Raw genomic sequence first — 9,525 nt, forward strand, 5'->3', positions numbered from 1 at the left:
ATTTTCCTCTTTAAATTAAGAAACTACAAGGAACATAAAAATACATGTACTATAGTATGCATAGAATCCAATAAAATATACCAAAGATAGAAATGCAATTTGCCATTCCTGATCATACCATAGATTCAACTCTTATTTACTTCTGACAATAACAAATGGTTGACTCTTAAGAGAAAGGCAAAATTCCCCACCAACACACTTAGCCCTAAAGTACAACTTTGCAGAATTGGCCAGATTTTCTTCCTGATCCCTGCAGAGGAATATATTATGCCCTGAAGCAAGATATTTGATTACTCTTCATTGAGCATGCATATATACATGAGTTAATTATGGCCAAAACTATTCATCCATCTTATTATACATCTTGACAGTGTTTTCCTAGAGCAGTGGTCTCCAGACTTTTTTTGATCACACACCCCTATCAAATTTTTGAGCATGCATCCCCAATATATGTATGTATAAATTATATACATGTACTACTTTACTAATATGTTGTGTAAATTATAAAACATACACAAAAATAGAAATTAAAAAACAATGAGATAAAGATGAAACAATATTTTTAAAATAATTTTATTTATTAACAGTACAAAAAACCTTTTTGCTCTCACCAAAAAAAAAAAAAATTAATATTTTTAGTGAGAGCAAGGTGATTGAATATGCGTTATTATTTTTGAAAATCGTGGTTTAACACTTTGTGATACAGGGGGCGCTCAGGGTGGGGGTGCGGGAGGAGGCTCAGGGCTGGGGCAGGCAGGAGGTGCAGAGCACTTACCTGGGGCAGCTCCTGTTTGGTTCAGGGGGCTCTGCGCAGCGCAGCGCAGCACCACCCCCATGGCTGCGATTCTGGGAGCTGCCCCCCCACCCCCGGCAGGCAGGGCCACCCAGAACGCAGGGGCTTTAGGGGCTAAGGGGGCCCCGGCCTGCAGCTCTAAAGCCCCTTTCGGAACGCGGCCCTGCGAGCACGGGCCGGAGGACTCGGGAGGAGCAGGGGCAGCTGCGCAGCCGGCGGCCGGAGAGAAGCGGCACTTTCCCCTTCGAAGCGCCGCTTCTCTCCGGCCGGCTTTAAAGAGGAAAGTGCCGCTTCTTTCCGGCGGGTGGCTGCGCGGCTGCCCTTGCTCCTCCACGGGCGGGAGGACTCAGGGCCGCCCCCTTCCCCCCCCCCCCCCGCTCCGGCGGTGCCCCTCCTGCTGCACCCCCCAATCCATCGTCTTGCGCACCCCACTTTGGAGACCACTGCCCTAGAGAAGTGAATTCCACAGACTGATTACATATGTACTGTTACTGTATGCAGCGTTTCCTTTTATTTGTTCTAAATTTGACAGACACTGATTTTGTCTCTGTTCTTGTATTACTCATATACTAAGTAAAGAGAATAAAAGAACAGGGAACAGATTGGTTTTCTCTCAGCAGAGAAATAAAATTCAGCGTTTTGTATTCTTAGACCAAGGCCTGATCTTGCAATCAGACCCACCCAGGTGCAATCTCATACCCACACAACTCCTTGCTGAAATCAAGTCTTACAAATACCTAACATAGATTGATAGGTATTAGTTCAGGAAGTACCCGTGTACCTCGAAATATACAGCTCACTCCCTGGGATACCCATCTCAGTCCTTCTTTCACCACTTGAAAAGAACTCAAGACTTGTGACCCTGCTGGTCCTGTAGTACAGAGAGTCTTTTTTTGTTTATTAAGCCAAAGCTCTGGTGTACTTTTATCTGTTCAAATTTTAAGTGTTAAGTTTGTTCACTAAAAGCTATTCCGTTTATATGGTGTTGGTTCATTAGAATATCGATGTTTTAACAGAAAGTTTCAGGCACCTGTGGTACAAACTTCTGCTCTAATAAATGTTCCCATAATATCAGGACTGCAATCAATCACAACATAATGCAAAACTTTCCCAAACTGTATGAGGAAATGGGAGAGTGACAGCTGTGTTGACAGCGCAGAACTGAATAACATTTAAATACAGATGGCCCACTTCCCAAGCACATAGGCAATTGATCATTCTGCTATAAAAGCAAGTTAGTAGCCCACGTAAACTCAAGTCCAGCAAGTCTGCCCCATTAAACAGGTGTCTTAGTCTGTCAGCATGCACTGTGTTGTGTTTGACAATGCTTTAAAACAAAGACAAAAGATCAACAGAACAGTAAACTTCAGCTTCAGAAAGTAAAAGTTCACACTTAACGTAATAGTTTTAAGCAATCTTTCATTTTTGACTAAGTTGTAAGTCCATCTCTGGGTGTATCCTAAAGACTATGAATAAAATAGAGCTGACAATTTGAATTAGGCTGTGTGATGGATATTTGACAGCTAAAAGGGTTTATGAAAATAAATAAATAAAATGATGTGCAAATTAGGAGGACACAATTGTTGAATCTAGGGGATACAGGTCTATTCCAATCAGGTGTCTGATAATATCCTAATAAATAATTCAAACCTCTTTCAAATTAGAGAATTAAACTGGAAGCCACATGAGAAGGTGTTTGATTACTTTGACTTGTAGTGTGGTGTGACATATGAATAGAGGAAAACCATGGATATCTTGAATAGCCCATGAGACTGGAGTCAAATTAAACCTCTCCTTCTTGAGACCAAAGATTATAGGGAAAATCCCTCCCAACAAGGCAGAAAATCCCTCCCAAAAATCTATTAGACACCCAAAGACATCTCCAGAATGGTCCAAGTACTTGTAAAATAGTTTGTCAGACTCACATAGAAAAAGGGTTTGATAAAATGAAAAGTTATTTTACGGATATATGAAATGGTTCTGTTGTATATATCTAGTTGGTCTTATTTTTATAATGTTAGGTATTTTTCTTTTAGAGACATACTTGGCTGATAATGATACGTTGGCTTATGTAGAAGCTAACTTTGTAAATTTTCCTTTACTTATCTCTATTGCTTAAATCCATCAGGAAAATAAATTAAGGTGAGAAGGAAGCAGTCTAATATGATAGTCTGCGAAAACATATCTGGATCAGAGGTATGAAAGAGAAAACCCTTTAGCCATGAGCATTATATATAATAAAGTATTTGACAGTAACATAAATTACGTTTTTCTTTTTAGTGAGATAATGAATTCCTTTATTGTAGGTGGCTTTGAGGTTTCCAGTAGACTAACATTCATGTACTTCAGCAGAGTTATAATATAGTCACAGTAATGTTTGTGTATGTATTAAATATACTGGAGCTCTGTTACAAAGGAATAAAAATAAGTGGCTAAAGCAACCACTGGGAACCTGGACTCATGAATTTTAACACAGAGAATCTGACACTTACTCTGTGAAACCTTTGACAAATTACTTCAGCTCTCTGCACATCCGTTTACCCATGTGCAAGGAAGATATACTTTACTGTAAAAAAAGTATTAGACGGTTTAAATCTGAATCCGTGTTCTCAGCAAACAGATATTATGAGTTTGATCAAATGCCCAGTGAAATCAATAGAAAAGACCCCTTTACCGATCATTGGATCAAGCCCTATAAAATAGTTATTTTAACTCCATCTTTGAAGAAGTCCCTAGATTTTTAATCCACTGATACTGCTTTTACCACACACAATATTTTTCTCCTTAAATGGGAAATAAAAAGATAGTACAAAGAGTAGGAATGGGACCAAAGATTTGGGTCCTGGGGCAAGATCCTTTAACTGAACTAGACAGCAATAAAAAGCAGTAAAGATATGAAACTCATACACCAACCCCAGGATCAAGTTAACTAATGAAAACAAACACTTTTCAACTTGACGGGCTACATCATTATGCACTTGGGCTCTTGCATGTTAAAGCAGGACTTGAAAAATCCATTTACTAGTTTCAAGTAGGAAGATTGACATGCTGAGAGAAGGCAGAGACAGGTCTAAGCCTTCAATATGAGGTGTTTAAAAACTTACTTTAAAAAAAGTTTCTAGCCCTTATGATGGCAAAGAATTTTCCAAACATGAGTTGATTTAATGTATTCTTCCTTCCTCTGCTGCTGTTTAGAGCTTCCCCAGGCATTAAAATTACAAGTGTGCACTCGGTTTCATGGCTGACATTCAAAATCCTGTGGGCAGTTGTGAAACTGACAAGAGTGATGTCAATTTTACTTCCTTATTGCAAAACTCAGAGCAATAATAGTATAAGCAAACACCACTGCTATTCCTAGGAGAAGATGAGAAGGGAACAGAATTAGGTGGGGAGGGTTAAAGTAGTGATGATCTCTAGCTTTAGTCCCCCATCACCCACCCCCAATCTTCACAGTGGGAGGTTGCAGAAAAGTAAAGTAATGGACACTCTCGCACAACGTGTCATAGGGAAAAAGGGGTTGAGAGAGAAGTTGTCAGAGGCCAATATTGAAAGACAGAGCCTCTAAAAAGAGACCGTGCCACCAGCGAGAGGTCAGGAAGTGGCATCTCACCAAAGTGCTACCCTTGCATTTTGCTGATAAGCGCCTAGTACCCATTCTTTGCATCAGCCTCAAGATATGTATTGCAAAGGAGCTTACTATGACTGGGAAGAAGTTGAGACATAGCAACACAGCAATTGGAACAGTGAGCCAGATTTTCTCCATGACAAGGGCTCTCATGTGAGGACAACCAAAGGGGCCTGAAATTGCCATCCAGATGGATTTCTTTCAGACCACCACCACCTGCAATAGGACAGGTTTAAAGGAATTATCAAAGAGATCCTCCACACAAAAGGGCCCTCTCAGATTTTTGAGACCTCACATACTCCAGGAGGACATTTTCCAATAGAAGCAATGCTGCCACTGAGTCTCCCTACAGTTGAACACCAGCACCTACGGAGGGGTCAACTCCAGATAAATGAATGTTGCTGGTAGCTATGTTAGCTTCCACAGTTTCTTAGTGAAAATCTGAGGGTTGAGCAAGGAGCAATACTACAGTGAGTAGGTACTCATCAGCTCTACTTCCTCTTGCACTTGCCCTGCATCTAAAACACTTCCCAGGAAAGATCCCACAGAGAACAAGCATACAGAGACAATGTCCTGGAGGTAGCACCCAGGAGGGAGCGTTCCACCCAGATAAAGTTTATTCCACCCACAAAAAAAAAAAACCTGAAGAGTTGAGATGGGCCAGTTTTTGAGACACAAACTGAAAGTTTGAACACCGCTGCTTTCTTCAGTTCAATGCTGAAATGAAAGCTTAACTGCTCTTGCTCTCTAGTATCCATCCCTGGTCAAGCATGTTACAAGGGAACGTGGACTACAAAAAGAATAGTTTCTGGCAACTTATTTTTTTTTTCCTTGCCAGAAAAGATGACCCACTATTGGAATGCAAATCCTACCTGAACTCTTGAAAGCTGTGACAATGCTTCCTCTGACTCGCATTTGAGATTCACTTAAAATAAATATTGTATATGTATACCACATAATTTGGACATAAACCCGCTATCCACCTAGCATGGTGAAAAGCTTGGTATCTGAGCCCTTTAATTATCAATATGTTTTGTTTTTACAGCTTTACTAACAACATTAGACTCTTTAGATAAAAAGCTGTTTAGTTACTGTGGACACCCAGCTGCTACAGTCTAATTATAATGATAGGCAAGGTATAAATTTAATTCTTCATTTAAGGATGACAAAGCAAATCACTGCTTGTGATTTCTCTACAATCTTTACCTAATTTACCCAGATTAGTCAGTCACATCTCAATTGTGAAAAATATTCATACCTCCTAGATTTGATTCCAAAAAGTCATTATCATCACCATTAATAGTCTGTTTATTAGACTGTATATCTTAATTTCTTGGGAAGGTTTGGAATTTATTGTTTGGAATTTAGAATTGGATCAGTTAAGTAGATAATTGTATATTTCATTGAGGGTTGGAGTAAAAAAAAAATTCACACTTTTGTAGAACTAAGTGTTTTAACAAAAAATAATTTACAAATCTTACCTGCTTTTTTTTTGAAGTTGTCTTGGGCAACAGGCTGGCTGACAAAACCGGTGAAAGTGGAGAGCAACATAGCTCAGGAAAAGGGTTTGGAATTGCCAACACATCAAGCTCTTTCTTTTTGATCCTATATCAACAAACAACATGGTTTTTATAAATGCAGTGTACATTAGGACATTAATATTAGGAGATTTGACACATTAGTTATTGGCCACATTACTAGCACTATTTTTAATCAAAAGGCTGTACTGATTAAAATGCACATGATTAATTTTGCACATGCAGGATTTCCTTATACCCCCTTAACTCTCCCATCTCCCCCAGTGGTTGCAGTGTTGCCAATTTAGTCGTTTTACAAACCTCTCCCGTAAAGTTAACACCCCCTCTAATTTCAATTAAGGGGAAGACTAAATTAAATCCCAGTGACAACCCATGGTTGTCAAATTAATTGATAGTGTAAATCTTTACAGCACCAGGGCTTAAGTGTGTCCATACTGTCCTCAGGTATTGCAAATATTCTCAGGCCCCTGATTCTTACGCATATGCTTAACTTTACTATAATGAGTAGTTCTATCTGTTTGAACAGAGCTACTTATGATAAAAAGTAAAGCACCTGCATGAGTTTTTGTGGGGTCAGGTCCCAAGGTGATTCATAGCTTGGAATTTCACATAGGAAAAATATTCTTTTCTGCCTCTAACTGTCTCGGTGTTTGTCTTCTTTCTTTAACGACTCCTTAATTAGCTATAAGACTCAGTATAGGGTCATGTTTTTAAAATCTAACTTTGTATTTGTTTCAAATACCACCAGCCAGAACCTGTGAGAGTTTGAGCAGATTACCACTTCCATAATCATTTTGCAAGAGCCCATATGCGTTAATTTAAAAAAATTAATAATTTTAACCAGCAACATCTAAGCTTTTAGAATGCTGTGCACACTACATTACACAATTTTCTGACATGTAAAATATAAATTTGTGCCTATTCTTCTAGGCAATAGAAATCAAAACACCATAAATCTTGGTTTGATTTTGCGAGCATTCCTTCCCCCGTTCCCCATTTATGGGAATTGAAGACAGGGATTAATATTTAACCTCTTTGTTACCTGTATTAGTGTCATTCTATGAGTCTCTTGTTAATTGGTATGATAAAAATGTTTAGACTCTTCCACATCATTAAATTACTTTTGAGGCTGCTTTTATTTCTTGAAGTATTTAGAGAACATTAATTTACAGGGAATAGATAGTGTTTAGCAGGAGTGGAAAGTATTGTGCCCACAATGTTTTGAAGTGCGTGAGAAGTTAATGTAGACAAACTATCAGACACTTCATAAAAGCCTAACAGCTCTCTCTCTCTTTTAATACAAGTTGAACTATCTTCCTTTTGAAGCATGAGCTTAACAATTGGTAAAAGTACTTGATACAAATGTCACTTAAAGTGGTTATAACTCTTACAGAAGCGGCTTTAATAGTAGATGTTCTGGCAAATGGAGTTCTCTTATCTTACAAGCTGGTTCATTTCACTTTAAAAAAGTGTGGTGTATAATGTTGCCCATAGCCTTGCCAGATCAAGTTCTGAAACTACAAACAGCAATATTAATTAGGTCCAAAAAAAGCCAATGGACGTTGATGGTTTGTGAGAAATATTTTTTTGCTGATAAGATTCAATTTTAAACCCCTTTAAAAAGTAAAACGTGAATTAAAAGCTCTTAAGGGACAAATTAAAGAAGAGAAGACCTAAAACATTGCCACATAAATGGTAAAGGTCCCTATCCTGCAAAGACTTGTGAGCGTACTTAATTTTACTACTGTAAGTAATTCCATTGGATTTCAAAGAGACTACTCACAGTAGGAAAGGTCAGCGTATGCTTAAGCGTTTGCAGGAGTAGGGACTAACGTTGTGTTCAGAGCCAATAAAAAAAAAGAGGGGGGGGGGGGTATTTTAATTGAAGAAAAAGATGCTTCCACTACAGGACACCTCGCATCTCTTTCCATTTCCAGCTGCAACTTCCTTACTCTGCTTTGGATGGGGCAAACCTTTGATAGTATTTTTCGAAAATTGCGCGCATAGTTTTTAGTCTGTTCCTGTCCGACCCCACCATTGCTCAGACATCAGACCTCTGCGATGGCTTCCTCGGGTTGGTTTTGATCACCCCCCCCCCCGCCCCCCAGGCTTCAGTAGCAGCAGAACTGGAGCGTCGCCTCGTGTAACCAACACACGTTCACCTCCGAGCCTCTTGTCGCCCGGGAGCCTGCCCGCAAAACGCCCGCGAGGCTCCCGAGGGGAGACGGCGCGTTTCTAGGGCGTTACGGTGGGCTGCTGCCTCCCTGCTGAAAGCGACTCTCTCTCCGCCCGCTGCCGGGAGCTCGGAGCCAGCTGTAGCCACACACAGTGCGGAGGGACAGGCGGCGTCCGTCCGGCAGAGACGCTGCCCCCCACCCTTCAGCCTTACCTGTCCGGCCCGGGCCGGGGCCCCGCCTGGGAATGGGGCACAGCAGGGGGCATGAGAGGAGCCCGCTGGGCTCGCCAGGGGGAAGGAGCCAAGTCCCGGCTGCTCTCCTGGGAGGGAGCCGGCGTCTCTGCAGCCCTCCCTGCGCTCCGCGGCAAATGGGGCAGCGGGGCAGCCATCGCGGCGGCTCCTCCTCTAAGGTGCCATCCTCTGGCTCAGCCCAAACGGGAGGCACCGGCAGCAGCGGGAGCGCCGGCGGGCCGGACTTGTAGGGTGGAGACGGGGCGGGGGGAGCGCGAGCGCCGCCCGGGCTGCAGCCGCCCCCCAAGGCCCTTCCCCAACACACGTGCGGCAGGAGGCCGGGCTGCCCCCGGCGGCCCGAAGTCCCCCGGCGATGAGCGGAGCGCCCCGCGCTGCCGCGGCACCAGCGCTGGGGACCCCGGGCGAGGGGGGCTCCCTAAACTCAGGGCCGAGCCCAGCACGGCCGCGCGCCCAGGGGACCCCGTCAGCCAGCCCCGGAGGTGCCCCCTGGAGAGCCCGCTCCAGAGCCGTCACCCGCCGGGCGGGGTCTTATGGGGGCCACTCTCCTGCCGCGCCTCGTCCCCCCGCCCCGCGACAGAAACAGAGACGAAAGCAACCCTTAACGTGCTGAGGGGAAGGGCAGTTTTGTTCCCGCTCGGCCCCTGCTACGTGGGCGGTTGCTTGTGAGAGTCGCTGGCTCCCCGGCCAGCTGCAGCCCCTTGGGACAGTTAGCAACGGGTTGACTCCGCCGCGGGTCGGGTCGGCAGGCGGCTGAGGCACTAACCTAGGCTCGGGAAGCCTTTGATTCAATCCCCACCTCGGTCACATCCCTCCTATGGGACCTCGGGTACTTACTCTCTCCCTGGCCCCCTTCCTCTTCTGGAAAAAGTAAGTTCAAATCTCTCTTTCCCCCTCCCCCTGGACTCGTCTGTTTAGGTTGTAAACTCCCGAGGCAGGGCCTTGTCTCTGACTATGCGTATGTACAACCCCACCCCAAGCGGGGCCCAGTCATCCTTGGGGCCTCGTACACATTGGGCCGGAGCCACCACGGAGCTTAGATGCCTGAAGTCCAGACTGAGGTACTATTGTGAGCCAAAAAACCCTCCACTCAGCTAATTAGGGGCCTAAGATCAGGCCGTGCTAACCTTTCAGCTATAGAAGT

General features: G+C 43.4%; 1 protein-coding gene across 1 annotated transcript; it reads right to left on the minus strand.

Annotated features, from left to right (window-relative positions):
• Positions 1 to 1,593: 1,593 nt before the first annotated feature.
• Positions 1,594 to 8,985, minus strand: LOC119840932 (growth factor receptor-bound protein 14-like). Its single transcript, XM_038367727.1, has 3 exons — positions 8,346 to 8,985; positions 5,900 to 6,023; positions 1,594 to 4,147 (listed from the first exon to the last, which is right to left on the minus strand). Exons 1-3 carry the CDS (start codon positions 8,519 to 8,521, stop codon positions 4,142 to 4,144), a joined length of 306 nt encoding a protein of 101 aa, XP_038223655.1. The 5' UTR covers positions 8,522 to 8,985; the 3' UTR covers positions 1,594 to 4,141.
• Between the last annotated feature and the right edge of the window lie 540 nt (positions 8,986 to 9,525).

Source organism: Dermochelys coriacea, chromosome 11, assembly GCF_009764565.3.
Source record: "Dermochelys coriacea isolate rDerCor1 chromosome 11, rDerCor1.pri.v4, whole genome shotgun sequence".
Taxonomy (NCBI): domain Eukaryota; kingdom Metazoa; phylum Chordata; order Testudines; family Dermochelyidae; genus Dermochelys; species Dermochelys coriacea.

Excerpts from the sequence above, each read along its gene's own strand:
- LOC119840932 (XM_038367727.1), bottom strand. The coding sequence starts at position 8,521 with ATGGCTGCCCCGCTGCCCCATTTGCCGCGGAGCGCAGGGAGGGCTGCA. Across the intron at positions 6,024-8,345 it reads CCCCGGCCCGGGCCGGACAG|GATCAAAAAGAAAGAGCTTG; the intron begins GTAAGGCTGAAG and ends TTGTTGATATAG.